At 33.4% G+C, this 27,127-nt stretch overlaps 3 protein-coding genes across 5 annotated transcripts in view; all 3 read left to right on the top strand.

The window, feature by feature from the left end:
* LOC125844725 (MAP3K epsilon protein kinase 1-like) overlaps positions 1–27,127 on the top strand; it is a 468,061-nt gene that overhangs the window by 110,671 nt on the left and 330,263 nt on the right. The window lies entirely within an intron of this gene.
* LOC125845773 (uncharacterized) lies at positions 3,616–18,001 on the top strand. Its single transcript, XM_049525304.1, has 5 exons — positions 3,616–3,855; positions 16,540–16,592; positions 16,983–17,128; positions 17,241–17,508; positions 17,749–18,001. The coding sequence occupies exons 1-5, from the start codon at positions 3,616–3,618 to the stop codon at positions 17,999–18,001; spliced, it is 960 nt and encodes a 319-aa protein (XP_049381261.1).
* LOC125845772 (uncharacterized) lies at positions 22,100–24,179 on the top strand. The gene is made up of 4 exons (XM_049525303.1): positions 22,100–22,322; positions 22,678–23,118; positions 23,161–23,285; positions 24,114–24,179. Exons 1-4 carry the CDS (start codon positions 22,100–22,102, stop codon positions 24,177–24,179), a joined length of 855 nt encoding a protein of 284 aa, XP_049381260.1.

Below are 27,127 nucleotides of genomic sequence, written 5' to 3'. Positions count from 1 at the left end.
TTCTGAGAGTGTTTCTGGACTAACATTAAAGTTGTCTGTTATAAAAGAAGTTACAAAGGAGAGAGCAGCCCCTGGATCTAACAAAGCATAAACATCGAGATTAAAGACTCATAACGTACCAGTGACTACATCAGGAGAACCTTCCTGATACTAGCGAGCTTGAAGAGCATACAACATGTTCTGGCGCTGGCCGCCACCTGGACCAGATGAGTTACCCTGCTGAGTCGGGCGCCTTGCTGGTGCTGCTAAAGTTATAGACTAAGCTCTACCATTATTACCTCATTACCCCTGTTTAGAAGGACCATCCCTCAACCTATGACTAGACTGACCACATCCAAAACATCATTTTTGTCCTGCAAGGCACTCGCCCAGATGGTTCTTACCACATTTGGAGAAGTTTGGGTAGGTTTGGTACCTGAGACACCTTCCTGAAACTTAGAGCCTGATGTTTTACCTTTCTGGTCATTCCTGTACTTGGAGGATGGAACACTAGCTAATGAAGGGGTTGGGGCTGAAGATATTTGTTGACCTTGCGAGCGATTTCCACTCGATTTCTGTTGTGAATACTCATAGTTCTTAGCCTTCTTGTTCTCTTTAGCTTGTTCCCTAAGCGTATCACCCTCAACCTGCTGAGTGTGAGTCATGAGCCTAGAGATATTCATGTTTCAAGCAACATAACATTTCTACACTGTTTTCACCAAGTTTGAAACTCCATACATAAACTTATTCATCTGAGCCCTGGAGTCAGCAACCATATCAGGAGCATACCTGGAGAGTTGGGTAAACTTAAGCCCATACTCTAGGACTGTCATAATACCTTGCCTTAAGTTCATGAATTCCTGAGCTTTTGGCTCCCTCAACTCTCTTGGGAAGAACCTGTCGAGAAAATTCTCGCTAAAGCATTCCCAAGTGATATGAGCAACATATGTACCCCTGTTCTCTTTCCATTGAGTATACCAGATATGAGCCACATCCTTAAGCTGGTAAGATGTCAACTCAACCCGATCATTCCCAGTCAACTGCATCACTTCAAGGATCTTCTTGACCTCATCTAAGAAGTTTTGGGGATCCTCACCAATCTGTGATCCTAAGAACTCAGGAGGATTCATCCTAATAAATCACGGACCCTTGTTGTCGCTGACCCACCACCAGCATTCGCAGGAACTTGACCCCATTGATTGTTCTGGTTAGCCACACTCTGAGCCATCATCTGAATGTCGTTTCGAAACTCTGCATTCGAAACTTCTCGATCTAGGACTAGACGAGTTGTGTTAGCATTCCTGGCATTAGCTCTACGATGAGGCATGATCTGAAATGCGGAACGTCATGTTAGAATGGAGTTAGATCATACCTTCCGCACGATAGAAGTAACAAGAAAAATGAAGATTTTCCTAAAACACCTTGTAGCCTCCTTCTCATTAGATGTGGTGCACTTCACACCTATGAAATTGACTCTACTTAGTGTGGCTTTTTCAGACATCCTAGGACTCTTGAACCTAATGCTATGATACCAAGTTTGTCACCCCCGAGCTACCCCCGAGACGCAGACACGGGACCTAGGATCACAAGTGACCCCAAGCTAACTCTTCTGGCATATCATAAACATACTAAGAATAATAAACTTATGCGGAAGCTTAAAACATGAAGTAAATCTGAAATGATGGGGAATACCCATATACTAAAACTGAATATATGAAAAATCTGAGAGTTTAATACAAAATAAATATTAACTTAAATATTAAGTTGAATTTAACTATGTCTGAAAATGGCCTCTAACTGACTAGAAGTGCTGGGACAACCCCCAACTAAATCTAGCAAAACTGAAACTAAAGACTAAATAACTGAAATAGAACATGACTATGGTCCTCGAAGAATGAGGACTCACCACTGATGCTGCTGAGCTGGAGATTGGAAACCGATCTATGCGTGGTCTAGATGCTGAGAACCTGGACATACATCACGAGAAGATGTAGTGCGAGTATGCGTCAGTACTTGAAAGGTACTGAGCATGAAAGATAGAGTAAAGCTGAAATAAACATATAACTAAATAAGCAATAAAGCAAATATATTATGTGAAATGATATAGATACTGAATACTGAGCTAACTGAATGCAATGACCAAATTTTTAACATGCTGAGACTGATTACTGATTGTACTGTAAATGTGGTCAATGCAATAGAGTGTGATTGAACTGTGGGAGCTACTAATAACCGACAATAAAACCACATGAGCTAAATGTAGAGTCCGATGTATACTCTCCATCGAGAGGACCCAATATACCCTGCCACAGGTATAGAGGCATCACTGGCGTGATCACTAAATGATTCCCACAAAGGGGACTTATAACTTACGTGGCTCGTAGTTCTGGGACTATGCGGGTGACTGACCCTAGTCCAACTCGATATTATTCTACTCCCAATAGATTAAGTGATTAACACATTATGACTGAATTACTGTAATATACTAGATAGGTCAAAACTGACATGCAACTGAGAATGCAACATTAATATACTGATAATGACACATTCAAAAACTGAGGCATGTATATCTGAAATATCTGACCTAGGATGTGTAATTCAAGAACTAAAGAACTACATAGCTAGGGTTCTGAAATTCATGCAAGAAACGAAGTAATAACATGATAATCTGATTTGGAACATGGAAATAACTAATTCATGATAATCTGCTGGAGTTCTAAAAGCCCTAGGTCTAGTTATAATAAGGGAATTAAGAATCTGACTGAATTCTAGGAACCTAATGGGCGAAAGGAACCCACTAGTGAAATTCCACATACCTGGTGACGAATTTCACGAAGAAATCTTTCGATTTTGGGGCTGGAACTGATGGAATCTAGCTGCGTTCTTGAACTAGGATTCTTGAATTCTTTTCTCCTCTCAAGCTCTAATTTTTCTTATGTTTTGATTAATGATTTGACTTAGGTAAGTTCTAGTTATGTTTCTAGGCTAAAACTAACCAAAACCACGTAGTTTAGGGTTAAAACGACGTAGTTTAGGGGTCCAACGAAAAACAAAAAGACCAAAAGACCCCTAACTTAAACTACTGACAGGGCTGACCATTGCCACCTTCACAGACCGTCAAAGGGACCACAAACCATGAAGTGGGTCGTGGTTCTTGATCCAGTGACCTCTGGTTCTGGGGGCCTTCTTCACGGGCTCCACTACAGACCGTGTGAAGGACCACGGGCAGTGAAGGCCTCCGTGGTTTTCACTTGGTCCGGTGGTCTGAGAGCCTTGCTTCACGGACCCTCCCACGGGCCGTGTGAATGACCACAGACCGTGAAGGTGTCCGTGCTCTTCACTTAGGCCCGGGAGTTTAAGGGCTGGCTAGGGGGGGTCTACTGCCTCGTTTCTACGGATGCCACCACGGTCTGTTGTCAAGACACGGCCCGTGAAAGGTCCCGTGATCTGAAATCAGGGACTGGTAGAGTCCAATCCCCCACCACGGGCAGGTCAACGGATTGTGGTCCCTATCACGGTCCGTGAACCCTGTCGTCGTTCACTGTCCAGGTGAGATTTCTGCAATTTTTTTCTGGGTCTGGTTTTTGAGGTGTTACACTTGAGGTCATGATTACCGATCTCGCTTATCACAATAAAATGGATGTCAATAACCTCTTAGATTATCCAGGTGAAAGTGATACATGTTCAGAGGTCCAGAACTTAGAAGAAATTGTGGATACCATCGGAAAAAACAATGTTGATGACGAAGTCGAAGATGATACTATAACTTTGGAACAAGTTACGCGTAAGGAAGCACTTATCGCATCTAGAACTCTTCACAATTTTATGATACAGTTCGAAAAGACAACACCGGAGCTCTTGGATGCAATAAGAAAAGTTAGAGATGAGCTTCAACAAGATTTAAATTTTTTTTAAAAAACAAAACACAATAGAATCATATTTCAGTAAATTGTCTTAGGTATATTTGTACTTTTAAAGAATTGTTAATTTATGATATTAATGGAACCATATATTTATATAGGGGTCTTCTGAAAATATATTATCTTATTATCTTATCGAAATTGGTGATTTTTTCCATTGGCCCAAGTCGGGACTGGAGGAAAATATTACTTTAGAGAGATTATTAATTTACTGAGTATTAATTTATAGAGGTTTTACTTTAATTAATCATATTGAATTAAGATAAATTTATGCAACCGCATGTCAAGTATTTATTGAATTCGGTATAAATATTTGGTTTTCTAATTAGTGTCTACTATCGTTATTGGAGCCTATTGAAATTACATCCATGTCGAAAAAATCTGTATTAGAGTAAAATGATTTCTAATAAATGTGACACGGAACGAAGGCTCAAATAACATAAGACAAGATGAAATCAAAGTTTATAAATTTAAATCACAATAAAATTAAATTAAAAGTGAGTTAAATTGCTTCAATCTTTCCCTATATTTCCTTTTTTACTTTTATTTTCCTTTAGTTTTACTTATTTAATTAAGATTTATGTTAAAAATAAAATCATTATTAGTCTAAATTAAATCTAAAACAAATAATTAATACATTTAATTCCATTTTACACTTAAAAAAAATTAACATTTAAGATATATTTTGTTTGTTTGTTTGTGTTGGTAGTTATTTTATTAGAGTACCACATGATAATTAATTGTCAACGTCAAAAATGCTACATCTAGATGCATCTCCCTTGTCATGAAAAATTGTTATTTTATTCCTTTTGCTACAAAATAACTCAAAGTGTGTTTGGGCTAGCCAATTAAAATAAGGGGAACTTTCGCATATAGCTACTCAAAAAATAGCTTAATTATGCTTCATAACTACAGTTTACTAATTATGATTCGTAGCTACATGTTATAAAGAGGAGAGTGACGAGCGAGATTGGGAGAGGGAGGAGAGAGGGCAGAAAATGGGAGAAAGGTGAATTGTATATGTATATCAGTTAGATAATTGTATATGTTACTGTAAACATATGTATTTGTATATCTGGCAAGCGAGATTGGGAGAGGGAGGAAAGAGGAGAACGAGATTGGGAGAGGAGGAGAGAGGCGAGTAAGATTGAGAGAGGGAGGAGAGAGGAGAGCGAGAGAGGGCAATAATTTGTATAATTCGCATCTCGTTTGTATAATTCGTGTGTTTTTGTATAATTGAGTAATACAAAGTCTGATATTATACAAATATGATAAAAATTGAAATAACGAATTGATACAAACATAAATATATGAACTTTAAAACAATTATACAAATTATATTAGGCGAAATGGTCGGATGGACCCTTGTACTTGTATGTGTTTGTATTCTGGACCCTTCTACTTGACTATTTGTCAATTGAACACTTAAACTTAATGAAACTCTATGTTTTAAGCCCTTCTTAGAACACCCCAGAAATTCTATGACTTAAGTTAGAGCCTCACCTTATGAATAATGACTCAAAAATAGTTAAAATTATGTTTCTAAACCTAAATTAATGCAATTGACTTGTCTTGGAAGAGTAAAAGTCTAAACGTCAAGAAACGACCTCGACGTCTGGAAACTAGAATGTGTGATGTCACCCATAGAAGGAGCGTGAAAGATCAAATTTTAGACTAAAAATATTTTTTTTCTTTTTAAAAATAGAATAAAAAGATAAAAAATAATAAATTAACTTTTTTTTTATTTCTTTCTTCTTTTCCCACCCCACCCATTCCCACTTCTTTTTTTTCTTTCTACTCTCAAACCCCCATTTCTCTTCTTTCTCCCCTTTCCGGTCCTTTCCAATTTCTTGTTTCTCTCTTCTTCTTCTTTTCACATTTTCTTCCTTTCGAGAATAGAAACGAAATTGTATTGTTGTTGTAGATCTGTATTTTTCTTTTATTTTCGGGATAATTTATAACCCATAAAGTGATAAAGATTCAACAATCTTGAAAGATGAAAAGTGATTGTTGAATGTCTTTGTGAAATTAGGTGAAATGTGTTATGTAAAATTGTGTACAAATATTAGAATATATTGATGTATTTTAATGGTTATTTGTTAACATCAATGGGGAAAGAGATTTTTGGTGGTTCAAGTGGTAGATGTGAATGTTGGTAAGAGAAATACGATTAAAAGTTGTGAATGAAAGAAATTTCAAAAAAAATATTGAATGATAATTGTTAGTTATTTAGGAATGTAATGATACTAGTGAGAATGGAAGGTTGTGGTGGTATCTCTAATGTAAAAAAAAAAATGGAGAGAGGTGAAGGGATGAAGGAGGAATAAAGTGAAAAAGAAAGAAATTTTTTTTAAAATCATAATAAGTGATGTGTCATTTAAAATGTGATGTGGATGATGATATGTCATTTTTGTCAAGTGTTTGAAGTTCACACACAACGAAAGGGGTTTAAAATGCTTAGTTTCACTGAGTTAAAGGGTTCAATTGACAAATGATCAAGTAGAATGGTTCAGAATATAAACTCATACAAGTACAAGGGTCTATCAAATCATTCCGCCATTATATTATACAAATTCATTATATAAATTATATTATACAAAATCTGAAAACTACATGTTTAAACAAGCTTTAAAAAGTTATACAAAAAAAGATTGAATGTATATGGTGATAAAACTGGAAAAAAAAACTAAGGAAATCATCATCATATTCAAATACAAATCAAACCAAGAATTGTTAATTGCGAACTATACAAACGTGGTTAATTATACAAACTCGAAGTCAGCCCATGTAATTAATGGTTAATGTTAGTCGCGAGTGATAATTATAGCAAACTATAGCTATGATGACTAATTAAGTAGTATAAATTTGCTTAACCGCGCATTTTTTTTAAAAATAATTAATATTTGATGATAAATAAATAGTTATGTACTTAGATACAAATATTGAATATGATAAAATAATATGTTTAGTAAAAATATATTAATAAATATTCTTTTGTTAAAATGATTTAAATATTTTTAAAAATATTTTACAAAACATTTAAATTGGAAGTATTTTGACATAGAAAGGATGTGTGAATAATAATAATTACAACAAAAAGATATATAAAAGTATTTTTGACGGAGGATATTTTAGAGACAACAAATGATATTAGGGATAAGACTTTGTCAAATTAAAGTGCTTATTAGCCATTATATGGTGGATGATTAATTTGTGACTTTTGATCCATTCTAGCTTAATATCACATACTTATAAGTATTTTTGTGCTAGCCATAAAATCACATGCTGGATGATTAATTTGTGACTTTTGATCCGTTCTAGCTTAATATCACATACTTATAAGTATTTTGTGCTTATCAAACATAAGATTGTTAAATTTGCAAGTCAAAATGAGTTGAGCTAATAAATAATCACTTAGTGATGTTTCTAAAAGTTACTTTAGCGGAAATGAACTAAAACGCAAGTTGTAATCTAACACGTCAAATTCTTACTAAGTATTAATTTATTCATTTTTTCTTTTATCAATTTCTAGTACCTAATAAAAGTATGTTTTTTTCTTAATTATAGCTATATATAACATATCAAATTATTTTTTTAAAAGAAGATTGATAAAATTTCTCATGAGTTAATTTGAGATGTATATCAACTCAATTTTTTATGAGCTGAGCTAATAAATAGGCAGATCAATAATCAATCAAAACTTGAGCAAATTGAATATGTCATGTTTTTATGGGTTAATTTTATCATCCCTGAATCGAGTGGATAAATAAACTAAAAAAAAATATTTATAAATATTAATTTGATCAATTTATAGGGTTAATCAAATATCCTTTTGTTTGAAAAAAGTCTAATAGTAAAAAAATAAATAAATCTTCAAATTTACATTAACAAAAAATGATACTCCCAGTAATTATTCTAATTTGTGATTTTTCTTTTTTTGTTCATGCCAACTTTTATGATTTTCAGTGGGAGGAATTCCAAAATAAAATCTATAAAATCATAAATTTGTGAACTCTATACTAGGTTTGTAGCTTAGGGTTATCCTAATCTTGTACTTAAGAAAATTAAATACATAAACTTGAGTAGGGGTGGGCGTTGTTTGAATTGAATATGAATATTTTGATTTGAATTTTCAATTTTTGGATTGGAGAAAGTACAATATAAATCTATTCTAAATAAGTTTGAATTAAATTTTTAAAGTTTACTTTTAAATTAGTCAGTTTGAATATTTCGGATATTCGATTTTGACTTTTAAGCATTTAAAACAAGTCACAATTAACAATCTTGATTCATCTAATAGTTTGCTTCTTTGAGGCCGCCCTACCACCTATGTTGCACAAATATTGAATATATTACTATAATGGATAGAGTCGTATCATACTACTTTACTGAATCGTTAAAAGTTGAACTTATTAATATTAAATACATATGATACGAATAGAGCTGAATATTAGATATTAAAATTTAGAAAAGATCACAATATTAAATTTGATATCGAATCAGCAATCCATAAATTTGAAGAAAATACTCCAAAATTCAATTCATAATCTAAAAATCCAAACGAATATCTAAAAGTTTGAATTTTGGGTTGAACTAAACTATGCTCACCCCTAAACTTAAGATAGTAGTAAAGTCGTCCTTTTAAGACTTTATTATATGAGAATTAATTTCAACTAGTGTACTGGTTACAAAAGTGATAACATAGCAAGAAATATTACAACATTTGGATGTTCAAATTATAATTTGTTTTAATAGAGACACTCTCATTTTAAATTTTGAAAAAAGAAAGAAGGTTTTATTCGTATCCTCAAGCGTTTATAAGGTAGTTAAGTTGACCACATAAAATATGTCATCTCTTTTAACTATACACATCAGTTTCAATTGGAACATGACTAAAGTTTTACGACTTATTGATGGTAAAACGTATAATTAAGTTATGTGAATATTTAAAGTAGTTGTCGTATGTATATAATTAGCACCTGAGAACACACAAATTTTTTTACAAAATTTTGAATCAAAATAGTTTAATAGAGAACTTATCATGTGTTCAAATTATCAATTAAAACTTAATTCGGATGTTTAAAGTTGTCGATATATTAAACCTAAATTATAAAATTTCAAAATGGAAACGTTTAATATAGACAAAAAAAAAATGGAGATGTGGGGTGTCGATCCCTGTATCTCTTGCATGCTAAGTGAGGGCTCTACCATCTGAGCTACATCCCCAGATGGAGTGCTTGAGTTATAATAATAAAATTATACTACAGATTAAAGAAAGAATAGGAATGTCGTTTTGCCTCAATTATTAATTATAGAAGAAGAGCCCTTGAACACCCTTTTCCCTATTGCTTATGAAAATTCTTTGGGGGCAATCAAGTGGATATATAGCTTATCATTTTGATGGAAATAATCAAGATGACTGGCTAAGTCAACACTGAGATAACTCTAGTCCAAATATGGTTCATATGAGTCCAGTGTCAAATAATCCTTTTGATGGCTAGCTCCAAAATCTTTGAAAAAAATCGATGTATAAATTTAACAGAAGCAAATGAAACAAAAACATATTTATTAAAACTTTGAAAATTCCACCCCAGGGCTTTGGTCTAGTGGTACGAGCAGTAGTACACGTAATGTGTGAGTTAAGTGCATTTCAGGACTTTGATCTAGTGATAAGAGCGAAACATGTAATGTGTGGGTCAAACTCATGTCATGGGTTTTAATCTTGTTGTGACAAAAGCCTCGTATTTAATTAGAGAACATAAAGGGGTGGACACTTATTTTAAAAAAGAATTTCCTTCTCTTTCATCAATATTATAGTACTATTTCTATTTAATTCTTCTTATTTCATAATATAAATCATTTTTTTTCAAATAATCACTCTATAATCTATATACTCTTCATGTAATATAAAATTTATTTTTTTTTCAAATTCTTCATTTAATATAAGATTATATTTTGTTTTAAATTTATAAATAACATAAATTGCAACAAATATTATATAGAATACATGTTAACGAACAATTCAAATAAAAGTGAAATCATTGATGAAATACAATTACATAATAAATATTACATTATCGTAAAATTTATTTTGAATTTTACATAAATACTCAACTTTTAAGACGGTATGTTGCTTTCATAAATGTTCTATTAATGCATTATGGAGTTCAAAATGAGCAAGTTTGTAGCTCTTATTTTTTTACATGTAGCAAAAAATTATTTAAATTAACAATTTTATTTCATGTAATAATTTACTCCCCTTATTCCATTTTGAACTATTGCATCAAGTATTTTCATGCTCATTAAAAAGTGTAGTTTAATAATTTATCACTAGCTATAGCAATAAGCGAATTATCATGTAAATTTTGTGCATTGTTCATAGTGAAAAATAATTAAAATTTTAAAATATATATTTAAAGTGACAAAAAATTTAAATTAGTAAAAATGTTGATTCTGGATGGAAGTAGTATACTTATCAATAATATGTTTTTAGATGTTATGTTACTTAGAAAATAATTGCAAGTATTTAAAACTTAATTAATAGTCTTATATAATATAAATAATATTTAAATAATTTTAAATTAGAAATTTAAAGTGACAATTTTTTCAAAAAAATAAAATAGAAAAATTATTAATTCTGGTGGAAGTAGTAACTTGTCATAACATATTTTTAGATGTTATATTACATGAGAAAATAATTACAAATTATAAAGACTTAATTAATGATATAATAAAAATAATATTAAATTTAATAAAAAAAGTGAAATAGAGAGGTGAATAGTAGTTCTCCAAATTTGAAGAACTACTATTCACATCTCTATAAATGGAGGATAGAGAGTATTATGGAGGTGGGTTGGAGAGGGCAGTCTCTATATTACCCTCCAAATATAAAGAATAGAAGACAAAATAGATATGAGTTGGAGATGGTCCAAGCAGAAAGTGGTCCAAAGTTACTGATAAAAGAAGGCATGTCCAAAGTCTTGAGTAATGGCAAATCAGGTAAACAAATGTCCTGATACTTTCACGATTCGAGCCTACACCATGGACGTGGCCGGTACTCGAGAACCACTGCTGGTCCCCAAGCGACCATTGGTCTGGCACAATACTCAACGTAAGACTTACTTAACATTAGAAGAATTCAAAAGTAAAGATTTAACTCAATGTCTCAAAATAGATAACTCAAAATATTTTAAAGAAAACATTATGGTCAAAAGAGGCAACTCAAGTCTTAAACATTTAACAATGGAATGAAAAGACTCCTCAAAACATTATTGTCTATCTATGAAACCTCTAATAACTATGATGGAAGTTGGGACAAGACCCACCACATCCTAATACCACTGAAAGTATATGTGGAACCCTCCGAAGCAAGGAGGCTCACTAAAGCAACTCTGGAACTGCAAATGGTATCAACGGAGCGCTTGTTGATGACCCTGGTTACCTGTATCTGCATCATGAAAGAAGCAGGCCAAATGGTGTTAGTACATGGAATGTACGAGCATGCAAGGGGAACTCTAAAGCACAAACATTAGCTTGAACTGATAAAAAGGAAGAACATATTCAACTCAACTCAAGGATACTCAAGAATACTCAAAGATACTCAAACTCAGAAATACTCAACCTAGTTCAATATAAAAGAAACAATAGGGCTGCATTATAAAGAAAGCGTTTAAAATAGTAGATAATAACTCAATGTATTTAAAAATTCAATGATAACTCTTTTACTCTTATTTGGGAGATTCTCTAACCGACAACCATCACTATGAGCCATGTGATGATACAACATCTCCCCACGCTACCAAAACTGTCATATACCTTGTCGAAGTATAAGACATCCTCAACTAAGTGGATCCACTAAGCTATGCTTAAAATCAATAAGGAATCATCTAAAAATATGACTCTTTTTACCAACGTTGGAATACATGGTTTATGAGGACTTTAAGTTGTTTGAACTCATCCCCATATCGGTGCTCAATACTACTCCCAATAATATAACTCATGCTCATATGTTTAAAAATATTTACTCATCCTCAAACTTTGAGATTATTACTCAAAAGGTTCTCTTAAAAGAGATTAGTGCTCAAAACTCCTTATGAATTCATTTGGAAATCAAGGTTTCCTTCTCATTTGAAATGTAAAACATTTAATCTTAGGAATACTTAGTTCCCATATATTCATTTTGAAAAATGAAACTCAACTCTCCTCATCCTCATACTCAAGTGCTCAAGTCTTAAAACAAATTTTAAAAGTTTGGAAAAGACTTCTCAAAATGACTCAAAAGAACTCCCTCGAACTTTACTTCTAACTCTATCTTGAATTTGAAATGTGAATTTTTCAAGAATTATGATTTGGATACATAGGATTTCTCATTGATTAGATGTAGTTTGGATAGTTAAAATCAGGAGGAGAGCGAAGATATGTTTTAAAAGAACTAAGACAAAGCGAACGATGAAAAATGGACGGGGGCAGGCGACCTTGGCGAATTCTGGGCGCAAGGTGCCAGCCCCACCTCGACTGCAACACATTTCTAGCACACTGCAGGCATGGTGCTCCAGCCTCCCTGGCGCATCACGCCACCCTCCCCCAGAATAATCTAATGAATTTTTCTTCTCAATTTTTTGCCCTAATTCACCTAGAATCGATTGATTTCTTCCAAGCTCTCTTAGATTCGTATAACCAACATAAGTAAATGAAAGCTTACTCAAAATCTTCTCAAAAACAACCCTCAAACTCAAACCCTCATCTCAAGAACTCATCAAACTCCAATAATAAAGATTGAAGAACGAAACTTTCATGAAAACTCATCAAGGACTTTGATGAGTCTACGATTTGGACTCATTTAGGGCTTTATTTTAATAGATTTAGTGTCGTCAAATGCATAATTTGTACAATAACTGATGTAAATCCTTGAATTTCAGGTATTTGGATTGATGAACAAAATATGGACACTATTGAGCAAAAAGGAACAAGGCAGCTGAAAGAACGAAGGAAAGAATGCCTGAGGATCACCTAACCCATTAGGCGAGTCGCAGAACGGCCAGGGTCTCACCTAATGCTCCAGAGTGCCAAGCCCTGAAGGAGATAATCTAGTCAGCGAGAAAAATAAGCAATCGGCGTGTCGCCAAACGGTTCCACGATGCAGTGTCATATCGCCCAAAGTTACAGAACCTGAAGATGTTGAAGGCAAAAGTAAAACGGCGATGAAAATGACCAAAGGGCTGATCGCCGATTGGATCGACAATCCCGATTAACTGCGCTGACTGAACCTCCGCAACACACTTTTTGACAACTATAAATACTTGTTTAAATTTTTAGCTTAGTATCTGATCTTTTAGGGAATCATAATATTTTTCAGTTTTTGAAGTTGAGAGCTTAGTTATGAATAGAGAGACAATATTTCCTTAGCTTTGAAGATTTGAAGATTTCCATTTCTAAGAAATTGGAAGTGGGTGTTGAAGATTCTTCATCTTAGACCTTTGCAAGACTATATCAATCCTACCCAGTTAATGGAAACACAACTTGGTAACGAATTTTACCTTTTTACTATGTCTAGCTAAAACCCCAATTTTTGGGGTGTGATTATGTGATTATGGGCTAATTTAACTGCTGTGTATTATTAATTGATAGTTTATTTACTATTTAAAAGTGATTTCGTTCAGTAATTGTGGTTGAATTTAATGGGTTGGAGTTGCAAATACAATCTTAACTTCGTGTTTTGGGCTTGCTCGAGAGAGGTTTTAAAATCAAAATTACTAAATCGATGGTCTGTGGGTATTGAGTTGTTATGGGTTCAGCTCGAGAGAGTGAACCCTAAACCTTTTTCCACATATTTAGCTCGAGAGAGCGAATGGACTAAAGCGAAGGTTGTGCTTCATTGCTTCTTATTGGTGTTCGAGAGAAACTAATTTGATTCGGGGTAAATTGTTTGAGAGAAAGTTTACCCCCCATCAAAGTCTAGCTTATTCACTGATTTGCAGTTGTTTACTATTAATTTCAATTACCCGGTTATTTACCTTAGCCCATAATCCAATCACATCCCAAGAATCTCGTCTCCATATTCATAATTTCATGATATTTGTTGTTTTAGTTGATAATACGAACAAACCCCCTATTGATATTTGACACTTATGTCACCTAAAATTTAAACCATGCTTTTATTCGTAAATGTTTTTAGCTATTATTAACTAGAGCATGTTCTTACTTTTCTATTGATTCTTGAGTACGAACCACTCCCTTGGGACTCGACCCCAACTTACTGTTGGGTTATATTACTATTGAACGATCGCTGATGTTTAGTATTGCATGAAGTATCTTTAATAGCGTTACACTTTATCAAACTTCAATACACAAATTTCATGGACAAAATTAAATCAAGAAACTCATGATTGGTGTGAGGGTGAACGAACTCATCACTCTGAAAGCTTACATACCTCATAAGGATCAAATCTTTGGCGAAATTTCTCGAAGATCGCAAGAATCTTGAACGAACGCTTGAACTTCTTTTTTTCCTCTTCTTGAACTTCTCTCTGAAATCCTAAGCGTGTTTAGGAATTGTGAAAACTGATCTCAATCAGTTTAGACCCCTATTTGGGTAACCAAAACATTTAAAGCTAATGGGGTAAGAAAAAGACCAAAATACCCCTCCTTAATTCAGATTAATTTCCTTAATCGAACAGGCTGAACTAAAACGGGCATATCTTCCTCATTCGAACACAAAATTTAGCAAATCGGCGGTGTTGGAAAGAGGACTCAAATATCTTTCATTTGACTCTCATGGGTCACCTAACTCATCTTGTGCTGGAAGTTATGGCTGTTTGAAGTTGACCCAAAACTCACAATTGAAGTCTAACTTGCATAAATCTCAAATTAGCTCTTTCGAATTTAGTTTTTTCTAAAATTAGCTCTTTCTATGATCGAGGTGTTACAGATACTCTTCAAGAAGCGGAAGTTTCAACAACCATTCATACACGTGATAATATATATACTTTCCCCATTTCAATTTGTTTATCTGATTTAAATTTGATATCGAGTTTAAGAAAGTAAATAATATTTTCCAATCTTGTGGTCTTAAACTTAAGATAGATAGAATGTATTAAATTGTCTTTTAATCTTATGGTCTCAACATATCACCTGAAAATAGGGCGAGCATAAAATATCAAAAACTGAATTACCGAATTGAACCGAAATTTTGATAATTTGGTATTCGATAATTCGGTATTTAGTATGGTATTTGAGAGTAAGATTTTAAAATTATGATATTCGAGTTTGAGTTTGGTATGCGACATCAATACCATTTGCGATTTGGTATTTCCTAAATACCAAATTATTTATTAAAAATTAGGGTCCACCCCATATAGCTATTATAAGTTTATAGCCCATATATATTGTGTATATAATTAGCCCAATAGATAATACTCATATAATAGCATAAAATATAAAAATTATGTACTAGGCTTAGGGCAAAAGTCTTTTGATTCTTTGGAGTTTATAACCTGTTAACGTAGCCTACAAAGTAATAACTTACGGCAAAAAATCATTCATCAATCATCATGCTTTTAGGACTCACGCGACGCAAGAATCAAGATCTCGTCTATTTTAAATTTCAATCTTTTATAGTTTATAGTACCAATCTTCTTTGTAGCCAAGGTATAATAACAATTTTATCTTATATTCCTATTAGTTTTAAGCTTATATCTAAACTCATCGCTAGGGGCAGTATATATAGTTTTTTCCCCATATGTTTCTTCTTCATTATGTTATTACTTCAGTCGTCAAATCTTTAATTCAAAAAAAAATTAAAACATATTGATTTTCTCTTACGAATTTTGCTTAGATGGAAGATGAGTCAAGTCAAACAATCGGCGGGGCTATGTGTAATAGCACATCTATTATTGAGTCTCTCAATTTAATATCGAAAAATAATCAAGTCACAATGAAGAGGAAATCCATGATCCCGTGATCTCTTGTTTGGCAACATTTTGAGAAGTTCTTGCAAGATGAAACTATAAAAACAAAGTGTAAGTATTGTGGTAAAGTTCTTAAAGCTCCAACTAAAAATGAATAACCATTTAAAAATATGTCATAAAAATCCAAATAAGGTTGACAATTCCAATTCTAGTCAAAAGTGTTTGAACTTTCTAATACAAGGTGAAAAAGGTGATGGGATAGTTTGGAGTTTTGATCAAGAGGTATCCAGGAGGAGTTTAGTTGAGATGTTAATTGTTGATGAGCTTCCTTTTAGTTTTGTAGAAAAAGAAGGTTTTAAGAAGTTTATGAGAAAAACTCAACTTCTATCAAAGAAACATCACTATGAGTTTGTCTAACTACATACACATGGACTTCTTTACAAAGAATAAATTATATGTGTTTAACGGTGCACTTTATTGATAGTGATTGGGTGTTGCATAAACCAATTTTCAACTTTCAGTCATAAGGGTGATGAAATGACCCGTTCAGTTAGTAAATTTCTGTTCATTGGAAATTGGAGAAAAACTTCACTATAACGGTAGATAATGCTTCTTCAAATGATGTCATGGTAAAAGAGTTACACAAACAATTTGTTAATTGGGGATCTACCATGAAATTTGGTAACCATCTTCATGTGAAATGTATGACTCACTTTCTCAATCTTATTGTGCAGGATGAAAGGAAAGAAATTGGTGCATCTATCAAACGTGTTAGGCAAATAATGAAGTATATCAGCAGAGGCGGACCCACATGCTATTGTACGGGTGCACGTGCACCCGTTAACTTCTGAAAAAATCATGTATATATATGTATATCTATCTTGAGAAACTGACAAAAACTAAATATTTTTAATAGTGCCTCCACAAAAAGTATGAAATGGTGCTTGTACTAGTGGTATGACCTAACAAATCCACCCAAATGACCACAGTTCAATCCCAAGTAGAACCTTTTTTTATAACTTTTTTTAGCTTAATATTGGTGTACCCAAATTTTTTAAATCCTGGGTTCGCCTCTGTATATCAGACTATCTCCTGCAAGGATTAGAAAATTTTAGGAATGTTTTGAACTTACAAACATAGAATGTAAGAAGTCATTATGTTTGGATGTTCCTACTAGGTGGAATTCTACCTACTTGATGTTGGATACTGCACAACATTTTGAGATTGTATTTGATAGGTATGATCTTGATGATAGTGGATTGTCAACTTATCTTGCTACTAATGTTTGTGAAGCTGATGGAAGTGTTGCAGGTGGACTTGAAAGTGATGATTGGCAAAATGTGAGAAACATGGTCATATTTCTTAAAATATTTTATGATCTAACTGTCGAAAGTTTCTGGTTCACTCTATGTCACTTCGAATGTTCACTTTGAAGATATAGTTGAGCTTCATAATCATTTAAAGAAATGTATGGAAAATGATGATCTTGCTTTAGCAAAAATTGTAGAAAAGATGAAGGAAAAATTTGTTAAGTATTGGGGTATTCCTGAAAAAATGAATAAACTATTTTTTATAGCCTCAATTTTAGATCCTCGTAACAATCTAGCATATGCGGGAGACGCACTTGAGGATATGTATGGAGAGGAAAAAGGGAGTAAACTAAAAGATGAATTGGAGACTTACATGAAATCTTTATTTGCAGAGTATGTAACAAAATTCTCTAACGCATCTCAACATAGATCTTCTCTATCCAATTCATCGAGTGAGACATTTGATATATCTAGCACTAAATCATCAAAAGTGAGAAATATAATTGAAATGAAAAGAAAAAAAAACAAGATGCTATGGGCTTGGATGGTAAGACAAACTTAGAAAAGTATTCTAGTTAATGAACAAGAGCCTGATGATGATGATTTTAATATTTTGTTAAATGCAACTTCTAGATGTGAAGTTCTTGCCGAGATGACTCGTGATATGTTGGCAATATTGATTTCTAGTGTGGCATCAGAATGTGCATTTAGTATTGGAAATCGTATTATTGATTCATTTAGGAGCTTGACTCTGAAATTGGTGCAAGCTTTTGTGTGTCTTCAAGATTGGTATCGAAGTGAGCCTCTTCCCGTTAACGTTGAAGAAGATTTTGATGATCTTATGCGACTTGAACTTGGTATATTTTTGTGTTATGCTTCTACTTAATTTTCTTTTACTTGCTTCAATTGTATGATACCTTATATTATTTTCAGATATGACAGATAACTCATGAGATCTCATCTTTCTTGATTTCTAATCGCATTGACTAAGGTACTTTCAAACTTATTTATATCCTATAATTTATCTTTTGTTAACAATTTGACTTACTGTCAAGGTGATTTAGGATACCATATAAAATTACTAAACTTTAGTAGGAGTTTTCTCTTCTTAAGTGTTAAAGGTAAAAATCTCAATAATATGCGAAATGATTGACTACTAGATAGTTTTTGCAAAAACTGTTTCACCCCTCTTTGATCAAAGTTGTAACATTGTAATAAGAAATAGTTAAACGAGATAATTACTCATTTACTCATGTCTTAAAAGAGGTATAAAATATTTTCTTTTTGATATAATAACATTATTTGAAGTTTGCTTAATGAGATTGATAATGTAGCATATATAGTTGGGACTTGTAAAAAATATGTCTTTTTTACATATATATTTTCAGGTTCTCTTCATTGTTATGACTAAATTTTGATGAACAACAAGTTTGATTTTCTGAGAAATGGAATAAAGAATAGGGGGAAGGAGAACATGTACAATGCAAAAAAGAAACACTTAGATTTGTCATTATCTTGTTGATGTGGTAACTAAATTGTTTTCACTTTAAGACAAAATCATGTTTAAGTAGTTCCTAGTTCTGTTTCACTGCTTTTAATGGATTCAAAGTATAAAAGTTTAATTATTTTAAATTTTTAACTACTCTCAGTAATTCTCTTTATTAAACATTACTTTTGTATCACATTTTTAGCTTTAGATTTTCTTTATTATGCATATTTACCAATAAAAAATTCACCTACCGGTTAAATTTAATTTTTAAAAAGTATTAAATTCATCATATATTCGATTCTATCTTCAATATGGTTGTAACACCCCATAGTTTAGTAGGTCAACTAGGGCTAAGCATAAGGGTGACAAGCCAAGACAAGGGGCAAGAGCCAACGGAAAAAGGCAAGGGCCAAGGATGCCCAAGGCTTGCCAAAGCATTGCCCATCACCACGACTGCCTTGATGGCTCGTGGTGGCCACCACACCCTGTGGTGCCACCCGTGGTGGTGAGGCAGTAGCTCACCAAGGCTGCCTCAAGTTGGGCTCACCTTTACGAGCCACTTCACGACCAGTGGTGAAGACCACGACTCGTGGGAAGGCTCGTGGTGATTCCTTCAACTCATGGAGGCCAAGACAAGGTGGCCTAGCCACTGGTCAAGGGACCACAACCACCTTGAAGGGCTGTGAGACCTGGGAGCAGGCTGCCTAGTGAAGGCTATTTTGGGTAATTCCTATTTAAGTTAGAATAAAATGAGGTAGTTTTGCCTAGACTTAGTACACTTATATAAGTTATTTTAACCCTTTAAACTCACCAATTAAGTCATTAACTCAAAACCCCCAAAAGAATCCCAAAGTTCATCCTCTCAAATATTTATCTCTCTAGAACTTGAAGAAGAAAAAAGAGTATAAAGCTAGGATCAAGGTCAAGCCTCCAATCCTCAAGCTTTTGTGGGCTTTGTGATCAAGGTATGATAGCTCTTCATCCATGGACTTCTTTCATCTATGGAGTTCTATAGTTTTCCCCAATTGTGAAGATGAAATCCCCAATTCTAGTTAGGGTTTTTTCACATGTTGTGGGTTATGATGAATATTGATCCAATTGAGTGGATAATGATTGTTTATGATTGAATTGTTAGTAAATCATGTTTTTAGGATGAAATTACATGTACCCATGCCTAACCCATGTCTAGAGAGATGAATTGATGTAAATGAGTTTTATGCCATGAAAGGAGAAATTGAGGATTTAGATGTAATCTTCTAAGATTGATGATATGTATAGTATATTGCTTGAGAGTTAAGCATATAGACATGAATTGAATTAGATTAAGGTATACATGATGATTTATGATTTGATTGAGGTTGGGCCTATATGATGAGTTATGACTATAATTGCTTAAGAGTAAAACATATATGAGAGATTATGATTAAACTTGTCTTAAGAGCTAGGCATATATGATGTTTATGAGATGTAATGCTTTGAGAGTAAAGCATGAATGTTGACTTATGATTATTAGGGCTTTTAGAGTAAAGCTTGCATGATGAACAATAATTGTTGAGGCTTTGTGATTAAAGTTTATACCTTGAATGTTGCATTGCAAATCGAATTGTTGTGGAAAGCCTTTACCCACATAATATATACCATGAATGCATAAATGTATAATGTGAAAGGTTTTCTCACATAAAATGATTCTAGGTTGAAAGGTTTTCTCGCCCAAAATGAATCAAGCATGTTAGACTAGGATAACTTGAAGTTGTGACATAAGATCCCTTCATGAATAACTTGACTTGGTAAGACAATACCATGCATGGTAGCTTGAGTAGAAGATCTCATGGATAGCCTTGGGTTGAGCAATTGTACCCTTTCAAAGGTTAGCTTGAACTAGCATAATAAGATGCTTTCATGATAGCATGACTTGTTAGACCAAACCATGTCATTAGTAGCTTGGATTGAGAAATAGTACCCTTCCTTGTATATCTTGGACTTGCATGAGAGTATTCCTTCCATGATAGCTTGGTCTAGCATGATGTGGTGGTTTTCCTTGGTAGCCTTGAATTGGTAAATTGTAACCATTCATCTGTAATGAATTGTATTGGAGTACTAAAGAGGTACTCTTTCATGAATGATGAAAATAGCTAGGAAGGGACAAGTCCTTAATCAATGTAGCATGTTTATGATGAATCATGGTTACTTCGAGGAAGTATTGTAAGTATGTTTTATTATGAGATTTGCTTGTATAATGCAGGATTAGCTTGTATTGTTTCTAGAGTTGCTTTCCTTGATATGTGTGACTAGGAGTGTTTACCCTTGTCTATGAATGATAATCTAAAGATGGGAATAAAAGGTGATAAGCTTGAAGGATGAACCAAGGTGGTCTACTTTGATGAGTAAGATTAATGAAGGATTAACCATGACTTGGCTTTGTATGCTTTGAAGTTTGCTTATGAAGTATTCTTTTATGTCATGATGATTTAAGTGTATTAACCATGCTTATGACTTATGTTGTTATCTCTTATGATTATGGTATATGTCTTATGTTGACTAATGCCTATGTTGATGATTTATGCTAGCTACATATTTAGTACATTTTGTACTAACTCATACTCTTTCTTACATTCTTATCAAATGTAGGGTCTGGCGATATTGACATTCATCCCCGTGGCTAGGATCTTATTAGAAGCAAAGATTGAGGTTTTGGCGAGTCCTCATAGCATTTGAGGATTTGACCACCATGTTCCTTTATCTTTCATTTTATATTTAGAACTATTGTATGGGATGCGTCCCAAAGATATTCATGTTTTAGATGGTTTGAGACAAGTGTAATAGACTTTCGCTTCGTTTTATTAAAGACTTTGAGTTTATGGAAAATGTTTTAATTTCCGCTCATTTCTATTACTTTTTGTTGTGATATGCTAAGGGGATTGTATGAGGCCTCTCGGGGTCTTGTACGCCTTTTTAGATCTAGGGGTACCCCTGGGTCATGACAAATTTGGTATTAGAGCACAAGGTTTAGAATGATTCTAGAACGTCTCAAAACCACGTCTAGTAGAGTCTTATTTATAAGTGTGAAGCGCGCCACATTTATGAATGAGAGGCTACAAGATGCTTAGGAAACTTCACTTTTTCATTACTCTAAGTCGTGCCATAGATTTTAACTCTATAAGGTCTTTCTCCTAATCCTTACCCGATGGTCTTCAACATATGACTANTTTATAAGTGTGAAGCGCGCCACATTTATGAATGAGAGGCTACAAGATGCTTAGGAAACTTCACTTTTTCATTACTCTAAGTCGTGCCATAGATTTTAACTCTATAAGTTCTTTCTCCTAATCCTTACCCGATGGTCTTCAGCATATGGCTACTATAAGGGCTAATGCTAGAAGGAATGAGGAAGGCAATGTGGATCAAGAAGCTTCTCCACAAGCTCCGATTGACCCTATGACTTAGAATGTGACTAATGTAGAGGTTAGATCGGCTTTTAAAATGTTGGCTCAATCCATGACGGCACAAGTTAATAAAGAGGTGGTAGCCCCCGTGAACCTTAATATGAATACGACGACATCAAAAGTGAGGGACTGTACTAGAATGAACCCTCTGGAATTATATGGTTCAAAGGTTGAAGAGGATCCTCAAGAGTTCATGGATGAGGTTTATAAGGTGTTAGCTATTATGGGAGTGACTTTGTTAGAGAAGGCGGAATTGGCCGCTTATCAATTGAAAGGTGTTGCCCAAGTATGGTACAATCAATAGAAAGAGGCAAGGCCGGTAGAAGCGGGTCCCGTAGAGTGGGAAGTGTTTAAATCAACATTTCTTGATAGGTTATTTCCCTTTGAGATGAGGTAAGCAAAGTTTCATGAGTTTCTTAACCTTCGTCAATGAAATATGAGTGTGAAGAAATATGCTCTTAAGTTTTTCAATTGTCTAAGTATGCTCCATCTCTAGTGGACGACCCTAGGTCAGGAATGAGTAAGTTTATGTCGGGTGTGTCTAAGCTAGTAGTGAATGAGTGTCGTATGACTATCCTCATTAATGACATGGATATTGCTCGTTTTATGACTCATTGCCAACAATTAAAGATGAGAAGCTAAAAGGGAGATCTAGGGAGAAAAAAGAGTCTAGAATGGATGATGATAATCCCTCATATGATACGTCTGATGGACATGGTCGTTCTAGAAATCGACAAAGGTTTTCCGGGAAAGGTTCTTCCAATGCTCCCAAGTATAATGAAGATAGGGTGTTTAACCCTAAACCGCAAGGAATTAGTAGTGAATCCCTATGGCCTACTTGTGCTACATGTGGAAAGAGCTATGAGGGTAAATGTTTAGCCGAAATAGAGGGTTGCTTTAGTTGTGGTGAAAGTGGTCAAAAAATGAGAAATTGTCCAAAGGCAAAGGCTAGAGGAATAGAGGGCAATCAAGTTCCTCCTAGAGGTTCGGGTTCCAATGCTCCTAAGCAAAACCAATTTTGTGCTCGCCAAGCTAGAGGTGACCATGAGTGTGCTCCAAATGTGGATCCCGGTATGTTTAGAGCCTTTTTATGTGATGTTAATGCTTTCTTAGGTTCCGGTACTATCTTATCTTTTGTGATGCTATTTGTGGCCTTGATATTTGATGTGCTTATTGATGTCATCCTTGGGATGGGTAGGTTGCATTTTTGTTATGCCTCTATGTACCACCCAGTTAAGGTGAGAGAAATGAATTCAAGTGTTAACCAACTCCAAAGAGTTAGTTGCCTTTCTAAGATTGATCTTAGGTTGGGTTAACACCAAATGAGGGTGAAAGATGATGATATTCTGAGAACGGCTTTTTAGAACTCAGTATGGTCATTATATAATGCATGATTAGCTTGGATTGTTGCTAGAGTTGCTTTCCTTAATATGTGTGACTAGGAGTGTTTACCTTTTTCTATGAATGATAAGATAAAGATGGGAATAAAAGGTGACGAGCTTGAAGGATGACCCTAGGTGGTCTACTTTGATGAGTAAGATTAATGAAGGATTAACCATGACTTGGCTTTGTATGCTTTGAGGTTTTCTTATGAAGTATTCTTTTATGTCATGATGGTTTAAGTGTATTAACCATGCTTATGACTTATGTTGTTATCTCTTATGATTATGGTATATGTCTTATGTTGACTAATGCATATGTTGATGATTTATGCAACTATCATATTTAGTACGTTTTGTACTGACGCATACTCTTGCCTATATTCTTATCAAATGTAAGTTCCGATGATATTGACTTTCACCCTCGTGGCTAGGATCTTAGTGGAAGCAATGATTGAGGTTTTGGCGAGTCCTCATAGCATTTGAGGATTTGACCTGCATGTTCCTTTATCTTTCATTTTATGTTTAGAACTATTGTATGGGCTGCGTCCCAAAGATATTCATGTTTTAGATGGTTTGAGATAAGTGTAATAGACTTCCGCTTCATTTTATAAAAAACTTTGAGTTTATGGAACATGTTTTAATTTCCGCTCATTTCTATTACTTTATGTTGTGATATGCTAACAGGCTTGTATAAGGCCTCTCGAGGTCTTGTACGCCTTGTTTCATCTAGGGGGTGCCCCTGGGTCATGACAATGGTATTATCAAATATTTGTTCGAATCGAATTTTGATTTATCGATTACCGAATTATCGAACTGAAATTTGACTGTTTGGTATTTGATATCTACATTCAACTACCAAATATTGAATTATAAATATCGAGCTTTAGAAATACCGAACCGAATACCAAATGTCCACCCCTGCCTGGAAAGTAAGAATTAAAGAGTTGTCAAAAAAGAAAAGAGATATTTTTTTTTGAAACAAACTAAAAGAGAAAGTAAGACAAATAAGTAAAGACGGATATAGTATTATAAACAGAGCAATATTGAGTAAAATAACAGTACCATCTAATCCATATCTCTAGAAACATTAGTGCTCTCTGATTTTACAACCCCTCCATCACTATAGTCATCTAAAATGGTGTCAATTACAATGGAACCATATGATTCTCCATTGTTTTGAGAGTATAAGGAGTTATGACTAAAGTAACTTTGATTTATTATGTTTCTAAAGGGTCGATTGTATGTTGTATTAGAGAAAATAAATTTATGTATTAGTTGTGATATTAGTTAATCCTTCATTTGGTAGGATTTTCAATCTATGTATTCAATATTTGAATTTCGGGTTTTGCCATGATTTTCTTTCTATTTTTCACTCGAAGGAAAGTCAAAGTATTACCATAAATGCTTTAACTTTTCCTGAAAGGAAAATATAATTTTCTCTCATATTTGGGTTATTCCTTCCTTGGAGGAAAAATTTGGAACTCTATAAATTAAAGACTCCTCTTCCCATACAAGATTATCAACAATAAATAGTTGTTTAAGAGTTTTGTTTATGGGGGGATTTTTCTGTCTACAGTTTCTATGTTTAATATTAGTTTTAAATTATGGGGGTCAATTCGCCAAACCATATAATAATATATGTTTCTTTTAGTATAATTTTATGTGTCGTTTAATTTATCATCATATGATTTGCAATTGTAAGCTTCCGCATAACGCCCTACTTCATTCGACTAGATCCAATGGTTCAATGAGGTTGAAGACATGTTCAAAGCGGTTCATATCAATTTGCAATCAATCGATAATGAAGATTTTTTGTCCTGTTACATGTGGGGAATATAATGAAGATTTTTTATCTTGTTGGGTTTGGAAGTAATTATGACATTATGCGGATGCTTACAATTGCAAATCATATGCCGATAAATTAGATGACACATAAAATTATACCAAAAAAAAATATATTGTTATATGATATGACCAATTTCCTACCTAATTTAAAAAACTAATTGTAAGCAGAAAATTTGTAGAGAGAAAATCTCCCATAAACAAAAGTCTCTAAACGACTACATTGTAGATTCTATTGTGTTATATATGCTATGAGAATATGATCTTCAATTTATAGATCTCCAAACTTTTTCCCTAAAGAAAGAATAACAAAATATGGAAAGGAATTATATTTTTCTTTCAAGAAAAGTAAAAGGAATTATGGTAATACTTTGACTTTCCTTTATGAAAAAAGTAAAACTCAAATATGGTAAGAAAATTAGGGCAAAACCCTAACAATATGGTGTATAAATAATACATAACAAACCATGATAGTAGCAATATGAGTGCTACTAATACATGGATAATGGTCAAAGACAAACTACTCTTAGAACACCAAACCAAATAGTGGGATAAGAAACAATCTCAATATTACTAACACACGTTATTTAGTACTATACTTATACACTCCACCAAATAACCTAAGTATTTGGAGAATTGAAGCACTATATTGATGTAACCCTACTTATTGAGATGACAAAACCAAACAATGAGCTTTGTAAGAAACTCTCATGTCCATGTTTTTCTGCTCAGAAGTACAATAACTTTGGGTAAACTACTACATCCTTGTTGCTCACAAAATAAATATATAGACTTTATATAATTTGGAATTTTATGTTGGATTTGACTAGGGATTTCAAAAGAATATAAAAATCGATCGAATTTAACCGAATCGAATCGATTTATGTTATTGTTACAATAAAACTATAGACTTTATTTAAGTGTATAACCGCCTCGAACAACTGATGTGGTCTTTTTAATTTATGAAAAAATTTGAAAAATTATCGAATAGAATCGAATAACCTTACATATATGTAAATATATTTAATATATTAAGAATATGTTAAATTCAATATATAAATATATTTTATAACATTTTTCAAATATAAATATAACCTAGGTCCTAGGCCTTTGTTGACTAGACGACTTTGGGTCTTTGCTCTTTAATTAGCCTTTACTTATTGGGTTTAAAATTAATTGATATTGTAATAGATTTCTATCAAACAATACAACAACACCTATGCAAACACTTCTATTAAATGTTTAAGATCAAACAATACGACAATAAGGTTTTACATTCTTGTCTTCTTGGTGAAGCATTAAAGTGCTTCTTCAAGAACATATTTGTGAAAGAAATATTTTAATAGTAGTATATTTTGAGGTGATATTTTAAAAGTAAAAAGACCCAAAAATTAACCGAACCGTACAAATACCGAACAGAAATCGATATGATTGAGATGGTTTTTTTTTTTTTTTAAATTGATTATATATTATAAAATACCCAAAAAATTCGGATGGTCTAATTTTTTTAAAAATAACCGACCAAACCGTACCATTGACACCCCTAGAATTGACTGTAAGTAGACAATATCACACCATGCTACGAATATTTTTGGATTGTTTGAGCCCAACTATTAGTGTTAGAGCCAATGTTTTGGTGTAATGAGTAAGGATATGGCATAGTAATGGCATGAGTATGACTTACTATCATTTTCAATTCATGAACTGATTTACTATCTTTATCCGAGACACACAAAGAAGTAACACACAACTAATCTTCAAATTAGTCTATGAATGGTGATGGACGGCATGAGACTTAGTTGCTGGTGTACGTGAATAAAGTCTCACATGAAAAGTTAAAAAAAGAAGCTACTTAT

The sequence above is a fragment of the Solanum stenotomum genome, chromosome 11 (genome assembly GCF_019186545.1).
Source record: "Solanum stenotomum isolate F172 chromosome 11, ASM1918654v1, whole genome shotgun sequence".
NCBI lineage: Eukaryota > Viridiplantae > Streptophyta > Magnoliopsida > Solanales > Solanaceae > Solanum > Solanum stenotomum.
The sequence above is the reverse complement of the archived record's forward strand: the minus strand, read 5'-3'. Positions and strand labels throughout refer to the sequence as shown.

Excerpts from the sequence above, each read along its gene's own strand:
- LOC125845772 (XM_049525303.1), top strand. The coding sequence starts at position 22,100 with ATGACGGCACAAGTTAATAAAGAGGTGGTAGCCCCCGTGAACCTTAAT. Across the intron at positions 22,323-22,677 it reads GGCCGCTTATCAATTGAAAG|ATGAGAAGCTAAAAGGGAGA; the intron begins GTGTTGCCCAAG and ends CAACAATTAAAG. Across the intron at positions 23,286-24,113 it reads CTATGTACCACCCAGTTAAG|GCTTGTATAAGGCCTCTCGA; the intron begins GTGAGAGAAATG and ends ATATGCTAACAG.
- LOC125845773 (XM_049525304.1), top strand. The coding sequence starts at position 3,616 with ATGGATGTCAATAACCTCTTAGATTATCCAGGTGAAAGTGATACATGT. Across the intron at positions 17,129-17,240 it reads TGTTGCAGGTGGACTTGAAA|ATATAGTTGAGCTTCATAAT; the intron begins GTGATGATTGGC and ends TTCACTTTGAAG. Across the intron at positions 17,509-17,748 it reads ATGAAATCTTTATTTGCAGA|ATGTGAAGTTCTTGCCGAGA; the intron begins GTATGTAACAAA and ends TGCAACTTCTAG.